This window comes from Thunnus maccoyii, chromosome 12 (genome assembly GCF_910596095.1).
Source record: "Thunnus maccoyii chromosome 12, fThuMac1.1, whole genome shotgun sequence".
Lineage (NCBI taxonomy): Eukaryota > Metazoa > Chordata > Actinopteri > Scombriformes > Scombridae > Thunnus > Thunnus maccoyii.
Genome location: NC_056544.1, coordinates 17,133,849 through 17,153,888, shown reverse-complemented (window position 1 = coordinate 17,153,888; position 20,040 = coordinate 17,133,849). Strand labels below are relative to the sequence as shown.

Here is a 20,040-nt window from a genome sequence, read left to right as displayed (position 1 = left end):
AGTACTGTAGGTGCATTATTGATTACAAAATAATGACAAGAATAACAATTTATAGGCCTCTTTGTCTAACATGCAGATCCTACCATATCAGTCTGAAAGATGCAGTAGAGTGACCACTGAAGGTATAGCACCCATACACACAGACACACCCATTCATAAAATGCTACAGATGCTTTGCCATTCACAACTGACACAGTACAAACTGTATTTTCTGTAGTAGCGTCTACATTAGTATTTTAAACCTACGTTTTGGTCACTGTACGTGCTTTGAATTAAAATAAAACTTTAAGTGTAATCAAGGGTCACGCGTGCTGACAAACAACAACCTGTACGGTCTTCACTAGACGTATGTCCCCATGTCCTACAGTACATGACGTCATTAAAACAACAAACTAGCAGTGGACAGTTCTGCCTGTACATTTGATCCCACTCACTGTAACAACCTAGATCGACCAAGTTAAAAAAAAAAAAAAACCTTTCCTGTAGGTCCTTATCTGTACTCCCACCTGCTATTTCTGTTATGATTTCTGAAAGGTCAGTGAACATAAACAGTTATTACTAAAGCAAATCTTGATAACCTCACCCCTATCGTTCTCTATCATACTACCTCATACCCTAGGCCTACCTCACATGCTCTTAATTTTACCTTATTGAATGTCCACTCCTTGACTAATAAATCATTGATGTCGTAGTGAATAGTGAGGATAATGAACTTGATGATCTCTTTATTACTGAAACATGGTTAGATACAAATATTTTCTTCACACTGTGTGAGGCATCACCCCCAAATTATAACTTTCTGTGCACTGCAAGGCAAGGCAAATGAGGTGGGGGAGTAGCAGCCATTTTCTTCGCTTCTCTAAATAAGTCTCACTGGGAGAGTACCAGAGTTTTGAATATCTTGCTGTCAATCTACAGTGTGACATGTCAGTAATGCTTCTGATAATTTCCTGACCACCTAAATACAACTCTGTGATTTTGCAGATCTGCTATCAAATATCTGTTATTTCTGGTGATTTCAACATTCACAATGAAAATTCCACAGCGTCCACCACAGTCTATTTTATTGCAGTTGTTTGACTTGACCCAATAAGTTATGGAGCCAACTCATCAGCATGGCCCCATACTTGACCGTGTAATTTCTATGGGTACTGATGTCAGAGTAAGCGCTGTCAGTGATGTTGCACTGTCAGTCCATTACTGTGTTTTCTACAGTGTACTCTTAGCTGCTGATCAGGCTATCACCAGTAGACATGTCAAGAAACGGTACTTCTGTGAAACACCACTGCAAGTCTTTTCAAACTAACTTTCTTAGTACAAAGTCCTCCTTGTTGCCTTCATTTGAAAGCAGCAGTTGTAGTGACCTGTCTGATCGCTTTAATTCCCTTCTGTTAGACAGTATCAATAATGCTGCACCACTAAGATCTAAAAAAAATCTGTAGCAAATGTTGAGCCCTGTGGAGAAATGCTGAGATTATAAAGCAGCTCAAAAGAGACTGCCGAAAAGCTGAGAGGAGGTGGAGAAAATAAAAACTGCACGTCAACTGGGACATTTTCAAAAACACCCTCCAGAACAACAGCAGAAGCTTGAAACAGGCCAGAAAAGAATTCCTCTCAAATCTTATCAACACCCACAAAAACAATCCAAAATGCCTCTTCTCAACCATTGATAAACTCATTAGCCCCTCCCCTATTTCCTCTTATACTTTCTCAACCGCCAAATGCAATGAATACACATCATTTTTCAAAGACAAAATTCTCAACATTAGGCGCAACATCCCAATTACAAACTCTGCTGTTAACTATGTAGGCCTACCTCCACCATTGCGAGTTAATGGTCTCAAGCATTTCTCCATCGTAGACTCCAGGGATCTTTCTGATTCAACAAATAAACTTAAGTCCTCTGCCAGCCCCCTTGTTCCCCTTCAGCATTCTTTTTTAAATCTGTTCTTAATTTTTTAACAGATGATGTTTTGTTAGTAGTAAACTGTTCTCTCCAGACTGTTCTCTCTCCCTATTGCATGAAAACTGCTGCTATTAGACCACTTCTAAAAAAGAATAACCAGGACCCAAATGCACTTAGTAACTATAGGCCAATCTCCAGTCTCACCTTCCTGAGTGAAATTATTGAGAAGGTAATTTATCAGCACCTGAACAGCTATCTTACAGATAATATGAATAAAAAAATTCCAGTCTTGCTTCTGCATATCTCACAGCACTCTTTTAAAAGTTATTAATGAAATGAGGATCAACAGTGACAATAAAAAAAAAAAAAAACTCTGTCCTAATACTCTTAGACCTGAGCTCTGCATATGACACAGTGGATCATAGGATCCTACTGGAAAGGCTGAGAGACTGGGTGGGTTTGTGTGGCACGGTTCTCCAGTGGTTTGAATCCTACCTGCATAAGCGGAATTTCATTATCACACTTGGAGATTTCCACTCCAACAAATTCAAACTAGTGTGTGGGGTCCCGCAGGGCTCCATCCTGGGACCTCTCCTTTTCAACCTTTATATGCTTCCCCTTGGCTACATCATCAGCAAACATAACATTAGTTACCATAATTATGTCAATGACACACAGCTTGTCATCTCACTACCCTCTGATGACTTGCACTGCATAAACTCCCTCGTCAACTGCTTGGAAGAAATTAACCACTGGATGGCTGTTAACTTCCTTCAGCTGAACAGGGAGAAAATTGAGATCTTGGTTGGTGTGCTCTGCAGCCCAGAGGCAGCTGTTCAGTGATTACCTGGAGTCCATATCATTAAAAACAAGTGAACAGATTGAAAACCTATAGGGGTAACCATGGATGGTGAACTCATTTTTCGGGATCACATCAATGGCATCACCAAGGTTGCCTTTTTCTAACTTAGAAACATTTCCCAAATCAGAGGCTTTCTTTCTCAGTCTGACTCAGAGAAACTCATGCATGCTTTTGTAATGAGCAGGCTAGACAACTGCAATTCTCTGTTTATGGGCCTTCCAAACAAAACGATCCATAGATTATAACTTATCCAGAACACAGCCACACAAGTTCTAACCAGGACAAAAAAATCAGACCACATAATTCCAGTACTCCGAAACCTTCACTGGCTATCTGGCTAAAATTCTCCTCTTGGTTACCAAAGCATTTCATAGTCTGCCTCCACAATACATATCAGCCATGCTGTCTGTAAACCATCCCAGCAGATCTCCCAGGTCACAATGTGGAAATCCCCTCCATGTGCCTAGAACACTTTCAAATTGTGTTCTTTTAAAAGCAAATTAAAGACCTTCCTTTTCAGTCGAGCATTTTCTTAACTGAAAACACCGTATCTGTACGTATGTTGTATGTGTGTATGTATGAGTGTATATATGTGCATGTATGCATGGATGTTTTTCATTTATAAGCACATTTCTTGCTGTTTTATTTAGTTTTTATGTAAAGCACTTTGACTGCTTTTGTATGAGATGGTGCTATACAAACAAAATTTGAACTGAGTTGAATTAATCCTGACTTTGTATAAGGCATAATCAATTCTGTTGTATTAACAAAGTATTTCTGAAAACTCAAAATACAGAAATGATTGAAACTGAAATTCAACTCAAACAAATGAAGCTAAAAATATCAGATGTTAAATGTCATAATGCTGGATCCATTAAATGATATCATCATGGTGGACCATGATTGGTATTCTGTCAGCAACAATAAACACAGCTGCTGAGAAGAATCAGGAACAAATCAAAACCACAGTGATGACGTTTAAATGAAGAAACAGATATTAAGTGTAAAATTTTGTTATTTTATAAAGAAATAACAGGTGTAATTTTAAATTGCCTAGCATGACAGTAAACTTGTGATTTCAATAAGGTGGCCTTTTAACCTATACCCATATTATTCTTTAAAATGTCCACTAAGTAGCTTTGAAAGTATATTCTTTTCACTCTATTTGACAACACTACAATTTATATTCTGTACATTATCTGCTCATTCCAGCACATCATTTATCGCACTATAGTGGACAGTGACATATTATCTGTAGTTGTGGCTCTGAACATTGGATTTTAAATTTAACAATGAGTAAGACTAAAGTGCTGACTGTCAGTTTTAAGGGTGGTGTTCACATCCACATTGTTCACATTAAGTGTAGCATTCATAAACATTTCCATACTTAGTCTTTTAACTTAAAATGCTGGAGCATATTAACATGGCTGCACAGACACCCAGTATAGATACTGTTAAATTAAAGCACCTAAATCTTATAAGCATTATTTCCTGTTAAATGCAATTCCCCGGTGCACACACAACAAAAAAATGTGTGAATGTCCAAATATCTGTATGCTACACTGTCCATGAGTGAACTATTCAAATCCAGAACTAAATTTTTATGGCTTTTTTTTTTTTTTTTGGTCATTTTCTGCACATTTCTGCACATAATTCCGCATGAAATACTGTACTTTTAATCTTTCTCCACCTTACAGTTTTTACTGGAATTTAAATTGAAATTCTCTGGCTTTGAGCGATCTTGCTCTACACACATGTATTTGTAATAATGGACTTGGCCAAAGGGCCCACGGAGTTGAAATGGTTAAATCTGAATCTTTATTGTTTCAATAGTGTGGTTCTATATTGGATGCATGTTCAGGACTGCCAATTTCAGCCTTGTAAACATCCCTTTCAACATAATAAGTTGTCCATTGTGTCAGCAGTGATGTGCTACTTTTAATTACAACTCAACACAAGCGTAAAGGAAATCAATGACAGTGAGTCAGAGGCACATATGGTAGCACTTGAAAATTAATTTTGAATTTGTCTCAGAAAATGCAGAAAGGGAAACAAGCTAGTTTGTCACACCTTGAAAGTAGGGATGAATTATCTTCAAAAGAATTACACACAGTGAAAATATTGCCTTGTATGCCACTTGCTCTCCTTCTTTCTTACATGTGTGAATTCTCACACGCACAGTTACACACACACACATACACGCAGAGAGCAACACACAGATAGAGGCTGGAACAGATTGAGCCAAAGCTCGAGATGAAAGGAGCATTCGAGGTGTAATGGTGTTGTCAAAGAATTAATTGTGATGGCCACAGAGAGTAGAAAGAAATGAATGTCCACGATAAGATAAAGTACAGCATGAACATCAAAGTGGTCTGGTGGGAATATAGAATAAGCATTTAACAGAAACTTTGCCTCATAAGGAATAGCTGCAGCTCATGACTACAGAGGATGGGTAGAATATTAATTATGCTCTTTACTAAAACTTAACACTTTCTATTGGTTATAAACAGTGTTTATGCACATACAGTGGCCTCTTGTAGGGTTTTATTTATTGTTGCAAAGGACTTTTTGTTAAGAATGTAGAACAACTGACCACAGTATTACAGTTATTTAGATATTTGTGCCATTTCATATGTTTGCATTTCACCTGAGAAAAATTACCCTAAAACTATAATCAGGGCAACACCCAGGAATACAGATGTCTAATTGTCTGGATGAAAACATGACATTTTAAATGTTACCAAGGCATTTTTATTCATTTGTTTTATTAAGATTGAGTCTGTATTCATTCATTCAAGTTGCTCCAGCTGTGCATAATATCTTGTGTTTGCAGTAGAGTCCATGTAAAGTCTTTCCCAGAAGAAAATATTCAGATCAATAGACATGCCATATCTGCAACTCCTAGGGTGTTTTGCCTTTTCACATCCATCTTTTATTTGCATACAGCCATGTCAGAATGCAAACATATAGTAGCAGAACATTCAGGTTTGAATGCAGTAGTCTGTCCTCTGGCAAAATAAAATCCTCTCTTAGCACTAAAAGGACAAAAGTCATTGATGTGAAATCAGAAATAAAGTCAGCCTCAGTGTCTAAATGATTTATGTTTTTACTTCTTTATTTCACATCATAGTTATAACACTGTTGCACATAATGCTGTTATATTGTGCAGCTATTCAAATTAGGACCCTTATGATCATTAGAACAAGAGTGTGGCTGCAGCTGGATTCCTCCTGTCTTTATTTCATCCTCTACTTTTCTCTGCTCCAGAGTCATTTGAGCCATCGGCAGATCTGCTGAAATAATGGCATTCACATGTTGGAATTCTATAGAATGAGGGTACTTATGAAACACTTACCTGCACTATATTGCTTTGTACATCTATACTTATACACAAGCTTTTGTTGTGATGCAGTTCCGACTATCTTTATGTTGTCTTGACTTATGGGAGTGACGGCATTAAAAAAATCAATCAGCATCCTTGAAAAAATTAACAGAATTAAAGGAAGATGTTGTAAGACATTTGATTCAGTGCAGATTATAAAAGAAGCAGTTTGTTAAAAAAATGAAAAGTACAATACAAAACAATAGAATAATGACCAAAAGGAATTTTGAATGAAGAAAGAAACTAGAAATCGGGCTTTGAAAACTTTTCTTCAATGGGTAAAAAGGAAAATAATTCTACAGCAAGATATATCTTTGCACCAGTTTAAAGACTTGAATCCATCTGATTACCATCTCAACAAACACAACCAGCCTTATAACTTTTTATTCTTTGAAAGCAGCCACTGGAGAGCTATTCTTATTGTGTGTGTAACATCTAACTTAATATCATCATCGCTGATTGGTCGAACCACTGGTGGTTCGGACACAAGCGCATAACTTGCCTTGCAAGGTAAATATGTCACCGCATCAACCAAAAACCCAGTAGAGGCCCTAGTCCCCGTCTAGAGGTAGAGGCCCCTGAAGTAACTCCTGTGCAGATAGGGCCCGAGCCCAGTCCAAGGTTACTGTCAGCAGCAACCACTGGGGGATCCACTGGGTGAAAAGGGGCCTCATCAGGGAGCACCGCAAAGCAATTCAAAAGATTAAATGGTGGTGGTGACGCAACCTGGTGTTTTCCCTTCTGTTGGTCTTTAATGACCACTTCAGACCAGGCGGTCTGAAGGTTGGGGGCTGAGTAGGAGGACAGCAGGGGACCCAACCCTAAATCCCATAGGGACTCATGGCTTTGATCTTTCTGGCCTGTGCTCCTGCAACGTTGATAAAGCCAGACAACAGAGAGTTGTAACTGAAGATCACGTCTTTACATCACACCATCTTTAGATCTCCTCCCATGTCCAACAGCTCACATTACAACTAAACTAAGAAACAGTTGAATTTACATATGCTCGGCACCACAGCAAATGCATTTTTATGACTTAGCCTATTACTTTCCACCCTCACACATACTCACAGTATCATGGTGTTATTTGCCAAAAATTTCAACAGCTCAGGCAGAGGAGCAGCATCAGTATGTGACAGTAGGGCTTGAAGAACAGAGCAAAGTGTGTTTTTGAGCCACAGATTCAATTGTCCCCCCTCCACTCAAAAATGTGTTTTGCTAATCATTCCTTCAGTTGGATGTTTGAGCTTCACTGCGCAGAATGATCTATGTGCAGAGTTTGACACAAGAAGGCTGTTTTCACATTAGTGAGTTAAAGCCGAGTACCTCCAAAACTGAAACCTACAGTGCACATACACTGCAAAAATACTTTTCAGTGAAGTTGGAGGTCTCTTGTGTCCAGCAGTTAAACTTTTGAAGTGAAAAATATCTGTATAGTCATAGATTCTGGAATATTTAGAAAGGGAGAAGGGGAAGATGTCCTTTTAAGGATTTTAATGAGATAATTGAAGGAAAAACATTTTTCTAGTGTTTCTAGAGTTGTATATACATCTAGAACATGTCTGGAAGGGATCTTTAAGAAAAATAGTTTCTGAGATGTCCCTTCAGACCTGCTCTCAGTTGACTGGCCAGCACCATTGATTTTCAGTTTCAGTTTCAAATCAGCATTATGTAATTCAATACAAGCAAATGCTTGTTGTTGGACTGAAATTTAAACAGGTTCATAGGTCCCTTGAGCTTCTGACTGTGAAGTTGTGGTACATTATCCCCTCCGTGTTTGCAGGACAATTACTGATAAGCAATCAGTGTTAATAGTAGATCAGTGAATTGTAACATCTGTATTGACCGTGTAATTTGGTGGTAATGGCATGTATACACTGGCATGAGTGTAATGAAGAGAGGGTTGTTGTTATTAGTTTTGGGTGGAGACACCGCATTAAAACTAAATCTGCAGTAGAGACCAATCAAGTAGAGCATCAGTTAATGATGATAAATGTCATAATTGTATCGTAACATTGGATGAACTTCTTTATGGACAAGAAGTGATAATCATCTCATCTCTGTTTTCATCTCTTCCCTGATTTCCATCATGTAGCCACAGTACACCATTCATTACTTAAAGTTCGATATCCTGTGTACATACACACTTATAGTAGCATAAGTAGATTCAAGTGCTACATTCTTTTTAAATGGAATTAATTGCCTACAGCTCTCAACTAGATTCTTACATTGCCCTTGGAGATTTTTTAAGCATTACTATGTGATGTTTTTATGAGTCTTGTAGTTGTTTTTATTAATTCTCTTAGTTGCTTGATTGTTGGTTGGTTGAATTTATATATGTATTCCTAAACTTATTTATTTCCAAAATAATATAGTTGTACCGTGTTCCATTTCAAGACAGACACTGTACAATTAAACAAGGAAGAGCTAAAATGAATCAACAATAATCCATCTCCAGAGCAGCTGTCACATGTATACTGAAACAATTTATGAAGTATTTTGCGCTGGCCTTACACCCTTCTTTGATTTTGCAGGTGTATTAACAGTGTTAATGTTGCCACTAGTGTATTGGCTGAGGTTATGCAAAGCTGTCTTTAAAAGATGGGATTTTGTCAAGTGACATTTAATGTATAGATTTTAAGTTTGTTTTGCTGCTATACCTGTTCATCCATGACTTAGTTATGGTTGCATAGTTATGATGATTCATCATGAATGAACTAAGGACTAATTCTGTATACCACTAATGATGGCTAAAAGTAGATCAACCAGGTAGCACTCTAGAAAAGGGGATTGGCAAGAATCGTGCATTTATTAGTATTATGATTATGATGATGATGATGATGATGATGATTATTATTCATGAAGGTTTCATCTAGATCCACCTTCTGACAGACTTCTGGAGATCTCTCTGGACCATGGATGTGGTCTGGATGCTGGTGGAGGTGGTGAGGAGGGGGGCGAAACAGCTACAGACAGGTAAGACATACATGAGAAAAAAAAAAGACTGCACTGTTTGTGCAGTCCTTTCATTAATCCATTTACTTTTAGTAATTTAACCTTAAATGAAGGATTCTATCAAGTTACTAGTTACCCCAAACAGTAACGCGAGCACCCAAATGCCTCCTCCCCATTACTGCATACTATGCGAGTAGTTCTAATCTATATGTAAATTAGAAAATATGAATGCAGAGACAGATATGTGCAGATACATGCATCCTCTGATCATGAGATCAATGGAAAGAGTGAGCCTGTTATTAATGCACTGATGGAGGGGTTGAAGCCTTGCTGTGCTGAAACCACTCGCAGCAGGAACAATCTGCGAGAGAACAGCTGGTATTACCAAACATGAATCCATCGCAGTAAATACTGGGAATATTCACACACAGATCACATTTTTTCATTTTTAACTTTTTCTAAAAGTGTAAGCAAGTTTATATAGAGTGGAAGGAGGTAACATAAGAACTGCAAGTGGTATTATGGATATATTATATATATTGTATATGTATTAATATGGTTATACAGCAGCCTGTCTTTAATGTGCTGCTTGTTTAATAATAAGCAACACTTTACAGCTTTTCCTTTTGTCAGCGTTCTCTCATGGGAATATTCTCACATCCATGTCTCTACTGCAGTTTTATAGACGTGTAAGCTTCATTCTTCAGTGTTTTTCTACACCCTGTGTGTACCTGTGCTCATGTGCAAGTTTAATTAAGTATGACACAGGATTGGCACATAAAACATTTGTTGATTTCCACAGCACTTACAGCGGACGTGTGAGTGAATTTGTATGAAAGGAATGCCCCCCACCTGCACACATGACTACACGAGTAATCCATCAATGCACATACACACACAAACACACACATACACACACATACGAACTATTCCAGGTATAAACAAGTGGTTCATGGTCGACATCATAACTCCTAAACTATGGCTTATGTAAATTATTTTAATTTTATTTTAATTATTTATATTCATGTTGAATGTAGTTCTTTGTCCTTGAAACTGTGCTTTTAAATTTTATTTGCAGGCTACCTGTATCTACAGGAACTGATGTCATTTGCAGTTAATGTCCGGTCATGTGGATTTTGTGCTTTAGGTGCATCATCAAATTTAGTTTTTACACAATTTAAATGCTTAGGTATAGAAATACTGTAGCTTAGGAAATTGGATATTTAAAGTCCCCCTCCACTCAAAAATATGTTTTTCTTCTTGTTACTTCAGTTGGATGTTTGAGCCTCACTGTGCAGAATGATGTATGTGCAGAGTTTGACACTGGAAAGCTGGTTTCACATTCATCTGCTAAAGCATGTACCTACAAGCATGATTTGTGACATCACAACTAGTTTAGATCCAATTGTGGTCCAGTATGCAACTAACACAAGTGAGATGTGGAAACTTGAAACCTCCAGCACACATGCACTGAGAATGGGCTTTTAAGTGAAGTAGCAGACATCTTTTGACTAGTAGTTCAACTTTTGAAATGAACAACATTTACATATTCATTGATTCTTCCATTTTTAATGAAGGAGAAGGAGAAGATGTAATTTTAAGGATTTTAATAAGGCAACTTAACTTTTTTGTGTGAAAAAAACATATTAGAAATAATTTTTCTATGTAGAGCATTTTATATACATCTTGAAACATGTCTGGAGGGGATCTTTAAATATTTGGAATCACCCTGACATGAAATCCCTGTGATCCAAATGGGTTGCACCTGCGACTGCTGAATAATATGAATATACTCCATATTCTGGGTATTTCACAACAAAGGAATAAACTCCTGTAGAAATAAAGATCAATGATAATAATAATAATAATAATAATAATAATAATAATAAGAATAATAATAAGAATAATAAGAATAATAAGAATAATAATAAGAATAATAATAAGAATAATAATAGAGAGGGACCTATAGCAAAACAGTAAACACTCTCTAATTAACCACTCATTCTCTTCTTACTAATGTTTTACAGATACCATGTCTAGAACCATAACTAAATTAAAATGTATTGTTCAAAAATGTTCCACCTCTTTATACTAAAGATGATTCAGCACCTAGCAGTAACTTATGAGGCTTGTAGGTATAGAGATTGTTGCTTAAGTGGCCACAGTTTCCTATTCTATATACCAGCTATAAATATGTTGGGGCTTTCCAGTGGAAACCAAATGAGATCAAGTATCAAGATCAAAGTGAAATGGCTTACCTAACCCATAGCCATAGCTTGTGAAAACCTAGACACACACACACACACACATACATGCATATGACATACTATATATATATAATTAAGTAAGTAAGTAAATTTTTATTATAATTATTTTGTACTGTCCAAATATTTTCACAAATTGTATTTTGATGCTTTGGTAACATTGTTCTCAAAACTTTCATGCTAGTAAAGCCCATTGAATTGAACTGAATTGTAATTATTTAGTAATGAATGAAGATGGAACTTAGAAGATGCATAAGTGCATCCACTAGACAAATCACAAGAAATTGTGTCTTTTCAGTGTGCTCTGGGGAAGATGAGAGATAACCACATAAAGACAGACACAAAACTGTCTGTACAGCTTAGTACAGACACCACGCACATGAGTGAGAACACACAAGCCCTTACTACACAACCCAGAACAGTCACTTATCAACATAATGTACAATAGAAGGTATTGCATTACCTGCGGATTAAACCTTCCAAATGTTTGGGGCGTAACATGTTCTCTATGGTTCCATTCCAGTACTCTGTATTCATTTTTTAAAATTTTGCATACGGTAAAATGTCTTGCAGGTGTATAATACTCATTATCTCATAGCTGCATGTGGTCAGTCGCAGGAAAAATATGACCAGATCTTGAACTGCATCAGTTCAGCTCCATTAGTTTAATCTATTCCATGAACCAATTTTTAAGTAATATAAAGCAGAGCCCAAGAAATATCAATAAGTAATCACCAACAGCTAAAATATGACACTGCCAAACCACCCAGGATTTGACAGCCGTGCATGATTGTTCCTTCTGCTGCGTCCTAGTTCCACTATAATCAAGGGCACAATGAATTGCAGCTTCATATACAAAAGCTTTACTGTAAGAAACAACTCCTCAGTAATTAATTTAAGGTTTATTTTATGAGACTCACATGATGGATCACCAGCCATTTCTTGAGATTCTTAAAAAAAATATATATATATTGATATAATCTTCATGGAGAAGACACAAGTTTGTCTATGACTCAGATAAGACTCCAGTTTTCACTACCTACTGGAGTGCTTTATGGTTTTATGTGGAGCAGTTGCCATACCACACTGAGATGCAGTTTGTGAGGCTCTCAATAGTACAGCAGTAGAAGTCCCTCAGTATTCTGGGACACAGGTGAGCTTTTTTAGGTTCTGTAGGAGGTTTTTGATCAGGATGGAGGAGTTTAGGCATCAGGTGAGATCATCTGAGATATGGATGCCAAGGAATTTGAAGCTTGACAGCTGCTCTATTACAGCTCCATTGATCTAGATGGTGGTGTGTGCCTGGCTCCCAGCCCACCTGAACCCCACAATGATCTCCTTGGTCTTCTGGGTGTAAAGCACCAGGTTGTTGTCGGCACACCATGCAGCCAGGTACTGAACCTCCTCCCTGTAGGCCCTCTCATCATCACCTCTGATTAGGCCTACCACCGTGGTGTCATCTGCAAACTTGACTATGGTGTTTGAGCCATAGACAGGAACACAGTCATGGGTAAACAGAAAATACAGAAGAGGGCTCAGTACGTATTCAGGGTGATATTGGAGGAGGAGATAGTGTAACTTAACATAGTGGGGTCTGTTAGTCAGAAAGTCCAGATTCCAGTTGCAGAGGGATGTGCTGATACCAAGCTGGCTCAGCTTGGGATCAGCTTGGAGTGGATCACAGTATTAAATGCTGAACTGAAGTCAATGAACAGCATTATGTATGAGTTGTGACTATACAGGTGGCTCAGGGAAGAGTGGAGTGCTGTGGAGTATGTCATGGCATGCATGTAGATAATGCCAACAACAATTTTCAAGGTAAAACACCAGGATCCTTTGTATGTATGGGCAATTGTCAATATGCTTCTTTGTTCAATTGTTGAATTCTGGAGTCAGTGCGGTGATAAGTGTGACTGTTTGATGTAATCCTTTTGTATTTCATTCTGTCTTGCAGCTTTGTGCAATCAGTGTAGCACAAAGCAGCTTCAATACAAGGCCATACAGTAGTTGCGTTTATGTTATTTTCAGTCTTTTTTTCACAGTCTTCGACCACTAAGCTGGAACTGTTGGGAGGGCAGAGCACAGTGTATAGGAAATTTACAAATCCAGCATTTTTTGGGGGAATGATAGACCAAGTAGGCTATACACAGCAGCCATTTCCAAAATGTCCACGAAGCACTGATATGAGGAAGTCCAAGGTAATGATTATCCAGGATAAGGATAAACTAAATAGTGTAATGAGCTTTGAACTGCTTGAAGAGCCTCAAGAATAATACAGAACTGCCCAAGTGCCTCAAGAGTTAACATTACAGCAAAGAAACAGCCTACAGAAATGGCATTGATTCATTTTTGATCAATAAAATTGGTAGTTTGGCTACAAACATTCAAAGCATCACTGTTACTTTCTGATGAATAAAGGCATATAGGACAGGGATCTATAGCAGTAAACATAATGTTTTTGTCAGTAATTCATTGTTTTGTTGTAGATATTGAAGGCCTGAAGTCTTAAACATTATTCAAATTGTAGTATTGTTTGAAAATGTGTGTGGCATTGTGGATTGGGCTTATACAGTATGCGTTTGTGGTGTCTTGTGAAAGGTAAAGGTTAATAAAAACAAAGCATTATGATTTGAAAATGTTAAGGTGTCTTGTTGGAAATTGATCTTATTGATACAGTGCATTGCTACCTTCTCATTTGCCAGAGTTTTTGGCAATAAAGTAAGTTATATGACTGTTTTGCTGCCCTCTGGCTTGCTGCTTCACTACTTGTCTGCAGCCAATCTGCAAATGTGTAAAGATTTGTCAACAGATAGCAGAGTAGATTAAAGTTGCAGTATAACTTGGACCCTTTACAGCTCTGTTACTTATTCACTTGTGATTCACGTGTATTTTATTCCCAGCATGCACTTCTCTCTAATTTTCTTCTTTCCAAGTGTCTGTCAGAGCTCAGTACCTGACACTTGCAGCATCCCTTGCAGAGGGACTTTTTAAGACATGGCAGGAAGAAAACCTACAGGTTTATTTGCTCTTCACATTGTGTGTTTCCTCTGTGGTGCTACACTGTGTTTGGTAAGAGAGGGGTTTGTCTTGATACTGTGGTATGATAAATAGAAACTTGATATATTACTGTTACAAATCAATAAAATTTACATTTTAATTCTTTTTTGTTTAGCCCACAACAAAAGTATCAGGTAGGTGTTTTATTTTCAAACCAGCAAGACAGAACATATTTATTATTATTGTCACTTTTTTTGTTACTTTCTTGGTGAGTTTTTCTACATTTCTTTTCATATGTACTTTTGCAGACTACGATGTGGACGGTGGACGAGACCTTGACATTTTTGATATCAATGAAGGTATGCAAAAAGAAGAAAAACTTTTTTTTTCTTTTAGGTCTTCAGATTATTATTGTAAACCAATTTTCTTTGTGCCTGGTCTCCACAGAAGCAGGGCTGAATCTTGTAGAGGGGGACATTGTAATTGATGAGGTATGTTATTTAATTGCTTTTAATTGTCACCATTGAATTTTGTGAAGAAAGCTTAACCTTGACTCATTACTTCTGTCTTTTTGATTGCTTTTATTGACCGCTACAGAGGCAAACTCGAAATTCCCTAATAGGTGATGAGTACAGGTGGCCAAAGACAATCCCATACTTCATGCAAGATGACTTAGGTAAGAGTGTCTGTAGAACATTTGAGGGGGTGGCTGTTTTTCTTTGCTGCAAAGAAAAACAGCCTTTTCTTCAATTACAGTAGCCAACATCAAAAATACTCTCAGTCTACAGTTTAGAACTGTATTTGAACGCTGCATGGTGTATGCAGCACTGTATATTTAATGTTTGGCCATTTACAACCAAGGCAGTGAGTAAAACATGTGTCTTATGGAAGTGGATGCAATCTTGAACCTTAAAAGCTTGAATAATTTGACCAAAGCACTTTTCATGAATTTACACAGCATTATGGTCAAGGCAGATGGCTGCCCACCTGGAGTCAGGTTCTGCTTGAGGTATCTTCCCGTTAAAGGGGAGTTTTTCCTTGCTGCTGTCACCAAGTGCTTGCTCATTGGAGAATGTTGGGTCTCTGTAAATAAAAGAGTACAGTCTAGACCTGCTCTATGTGAAAAGTTCCCTGTGATTTGGCGCAAGGCTATATAAATAAATTGACTTGAAATGGACTTGATCATAAAAGGGAATTTGGAAGACACATGTTTCATCTTTAACAGAATTGATTTATCATTGCTGCAGAGATCAATGCAAAAGGTGTGATTCTGAAGGCCTTTGAGCAGTACCGGCTCAAGACCTGCATTGACTTCAAGCCTTGGAATGGAGAAGCAAACTATATTTCCATCTTTAAAGGGGGCGGGTAAGGCAAATATAACCCTTGTTCATTTATTTTTCAAATTATTACAACACAGACCAAAAAGACATTGTGGAGTCTATGTGATGTTCATAAAAGCCTTGTTATTTTTCCAAAAGCTGTTTCTCCTCTGTGGGTAATCAGCAAGTTGGGGCGCAGAGATTGTCAATAGGGAGAAACTGTGACCGCATCGCCACCATTGAACATGAGTTCCTTCATGCTCTGGGTTTCTGGCATGAGCAGTCCAGGGCGGACCGCGATGATTATGTCAAAATCATGTGGGACCGCATCTCAGAGGGTATTGAACCTCTCACTGCTACTCTGACAACTAAATTATAATTAAGTTAAACGCTTCTCGTTCATGCTCACACATAACATTTATTCTTTTATGACATGCCTGCTTCATGACTTCTATTTGAATGTTTATGTATCTAGCACACTGATCACAATTTTCTTAGATTGAGAAGGAATGTAAAGTAGATTTTATACATTATACATATACAAGCTTTTCACAAAAATTTACATTCTAATGAAATAGAAAAATCACTTCATTCCATGCAATGTTCAGGCAGTTTGTTATGGAGGACTTGAAGGAATGCACTTCATGCAGCAGTTGGTTTATTGCTCGTGTGATAAGCATTTACATGTGTTGTTTTCCTTTCCTGATAAGCAAAAGACATTATCAACACACTGAGGAATATAACACTGTGTATCATAGCTAATCATCAAATCATTAATCAATCATTTTAAGTAATTAAAGCACAAAGTACTTTGATATGTCAGCAGTCTTTACACATGTGTCAGCTGTTGATAAGCAACCGGGTGCAATGTTTTTATTACGTCTGAAATCTAAATCCATATTTAGAGTATGGAGATAATACATGAATAAATGTCTGATCTACAGGTAAAGAACACAACTTTAACACCTACGATGACACCACCTCCAGCTCTTTGGGCGTACCCTATGACTATGGCTCCATGATGCACTACAGTAAAAATGCCTTCCGTAACGGCACAGAGCCCACCATCATCACCAAGATCCCTGCGTTCAGTGATGTCATTGGCCAGCGTATGGAATTCAGTGACAGTGATCTGCTCAAGCTCAGTCGCCTCTATAACTGCAGTAAGAACCAACAAACCAATTGTCTTTATTGTCAGTAATAGAAGTGTTGGGTCTGCTTCAACCAACGTTTCCCACTGTTGGCTTGATTAATTCTGAGTTTTATTTCACCTAATTCTAATTAATAATGTAGATGTCAGCTGTCAAAGAGATTTGACATTTGACAAAAAATGGATGAATAAGCAAAACATTTAAAAACTTTAAAAATTATGTAATCTATCCATTTATAGCAGTTCAAAGTCCAATGTGTGTGTGTTTATGAAATGTCTTCTAGCCAAGAGCTCCACGTTCCTGGACTCATGTGACTTTGAACGTGAGAACATCTGTGGTATGATCCAGGGTCAAGGGGATGAGGCTGATTGGGTCAGACTTGCCAAAGCTGCTGGAGGGCCCAACACTGACTACTCCAACATGGGCAAATGCACTGGTGAGGGTTACCATGCAGGAATACACATAACATGTGGTGCAGATACATATCTCTTCAATAAACATTGCTATTAGATAGAATGGTCTGTATTATCACACACTGTGCAAAGTGCCTTGAAGAAATGCTTAGGTGTTGACATTATGGCATTTGTATCTTTAGGCTCAGGGTATTTCATGCACTTCAGCACGGGTACAGCCAACATTGGAGATACAGCTCTGCTTGAGAGCAGGCTCCTTTACCCCAAAAGAGGTTACCAGTGTTTGCAGTTCTTTTACTACAACAGTGGCAGCCCCAGCGACACACTGAAGATCCTTGTCCGAGAGTATGACCAAGCTAACCCCACCGGAAAACTGCGCCTTATAAAGACCATAGATGGTGACTATTACTAAATGCTATTACGGCTCAAAATGTACTATTACAATCTGACCATCATGTTCATACTGTTCAATAAATTCCATGTTTTTACCTTATGTGCTGTAACAGGATCCCCTAAGGAAGAGTGGCAACTTCACCACGTGAGTCTGGACATCAAAACAAAATTCCGCGTTGTCTTTCAAGGAACTAAGGAGGGCTCTGGGCCCTCTGAAGGGGGGCTGTCCCTGGATGACATTAACCTCTCTGAGACCACCTGTCCAGAGTTTATATGGCGAGTGAAAAACTTCAGTCATGTTATGGAAACCACCCCACCAAATACACCTATCTTCAGCCCCCCATTCACCTCTAAGGAGAATTACACCTTCCAGATGTCGCTGTACCCCAGTGGTAAGGCAGGCTATCCTGGTGAGTTGTCAGCCTTTGCTCATCTGGTGGCCCGTGAAGGGGACACTGGGCAGAAATGGCCATGTCCCTGGAAACAGATGACCATGATGCTCATGGACCAGCACCCGCACATCCAAAAGCGTATGTCCAACCAGCGCAGTGTCACCACTGACCCCAACATGAAGGCAACAGGTGTGGCTATTTTCAGTGTGAAAAAGATGATTTAAATTAATTGATATTTGTGTAAAAACATTTCACATATCTACATATTGTATTTGCTCTAATACTGTATTTATACACCCTTTTAAACAGACTCTGAGATGTTTTTCTGGGATGACCCTCGCAAGGTGGGTGTTGAGGTCACAGATGCAGATGGGTCTAAGTATTTCCGAGGGCCAGGCGCCGGCACAGCAGTGTATCTCACCCACCTCAGAGCCAAGAGCAGGGATTTTATCAAGGGAGGGGATGCCATCTTTCTCCTCACCATGGAGGGTAAAAACACCAGATTACAGTTTACACTCAGTAGATTTCTAAATAAACGCTGTCAATGTGTACAAAGATACTACATAAGTCATAATTTATATTATAAATGTACGTATTTTATATTATGACATCCATCCTGTCATACATTATATCAATCACTTCATTCATTAGTATGCTGCATACTCATCTCTGCTACTCGTGCACAGCATTTGTAGGATCATGTATACCAGTGATGCATGATTAGATCTGTGATTTATGTACCCACTAGAGTCAATCATGCGATCCAATCATGCCTGTTTATTTCATGTTCATCCATGCTCCTCCACAATTAACTGGCCTCTCCTTGTGCTGTCCCTCTTTAGATGTGGCCCATCTGACTGTGAGCCAGCCTCTGCCTTCCACAACCCTGCAACCTGCCACCACCTCACCCCATGATGCCTGCACTAACATACAATGTCTGAATGATGGAGTATGCGTGGTGGATGAAGGGAAGGCTTCTTGCAGGTGAGGGCTTTTTTGAGCACACTCACTAAAATGTGAATGTACCACTTTGCAAGCCCTTAATGAGCCCGGCTGACTTTTCAAAATCAAAAAAGAGCAACCCAAATTTTCACAACCTTGTATCCTTGTGTGATGGTTTGACATTAGGGGAATTACACGTATTTGATTTTTTGCTGAAAGTTAGATGAGAAGATCGATACCACTCTCAGACATTTTCATGATCATCTCTACAAAAAAATAAAGAAAGAAAAAGGCCTAATAATTCCCAAAAATTTGAACTATTCCTTTAAGAGCCTGGATTAATTATTTGAAAAAAGTATGCTTTTGCAAGCGGGTATTTCAAATATTTGATGTTCAATGTCTGAGAACCGCACCTCATCTAAATAAATCAGTTCACTACTGAATCAGTTCAGTAGTGAATCATCTTGTCCCATTTGGTTAAGTTCCTCTCATATTTACCTTCTACCAATTTTCCATCACAATCTATGGACACTCTCTAAGAACACTGGGAATACCGTCAAGTCAGATTTTTCCCTCTCATCTTTTCTTTCTCTGCTCTCCAGGTGTGCAGTGGGTGATGACTGGTGGTACTATGGGGACAGCTGTCAGCATAAGGGGTCCGACATGGACAAAACCACCCTTGCACTCGCCTCCTCTCTGTCTGTATTGGGAGTCATGCTGGTGATTACAGTGGTCAGTGTCGTCTGTTTGAAGAAGAAGTATAAGAAACGCAGTGATGACATAAGTCATGTCATAGAAAACATAAACTCTAAACTCTGAACTTTCCAATGACAATTTTGGAAACAGAAGAAAACAGCAAAAAAGAAAATCTGACTTTAAGTAAAATAAATCAGAATTCATCAACTGTATGTTTATGCTAAAAATTGTGTAAATCAGGCTCTGGAGTTATAGAATTAAGGTTTTTAACCCCAATGTCCAAAGGTAATGACATGACATTATGATAGATTGCCCCCTTCTGGTCATTCAATGTAATAACACCAAAGCAATGTAAGAATATTATTATG

At 38.2% G+C, this 20,040-nt stretch overlaps 1 protein-coding gene across 1 annotated transcript; it reads left to right on the top strand.

Moving 5' to 3' along the window:
• Positions 1-14,363: 14,363 nt before the first annotated feature.
• mep1bb (meprin A subunit beta b) lies at positions 14,364-19,985 on the top strand. Its single transcript, XM_042429762.1, has 14 exons — positions 14,364-14,438; positions 14,542-14,560; positions 14,675-14,725; positions 14,814-14,857; positions 14,964-15,042; positions 15,614-15,731; positions 15,845-16,023; positions 16,630-16,848; positions 17,120-17,272; positions 17,432-17,647; positions 17,756-18,223; positions 18,344-18,523; positions 18,877-19,018; positions 19,579-19,985. Exons 1-14 carry the CDS (start codon positions 14,364-14,366, stop codon positions 19,793-19,795), a joined length of 2,160 nt encoding a protein of 719 aa, XP_042285696.1. The 3' UTR covers positions 19,796-19,985.
• The last annotated feature ends 55 nt before the right edge of the window (positions 19,986-20,040 follow it).

Excerpts from the sequence above, each read along its gene's own strand:
- mep1bb (XM_042429762.1), top strand. The coding sequence starts at position 14,364 with ATGGCAGGAAGAAAACCTACAGGTTTATTTGCTCTTCACATTGTGTGT. Across the intron at positions 16,024-16,629 it reads GTGGGACCGCATCTCAGAGG|GTAAAGAACACAACTTTAAC; the intron begins GTATTGAACCTC and ends TCTGATCTACAG. Across the intron at positions 18,524-18,876 it reads CTTTCTCCTCACCATGGAGG|ATGTGGCCCATCTGACTGTG; the intron begins GTAAAAACACCA and ends GTCCCTCTTTAG.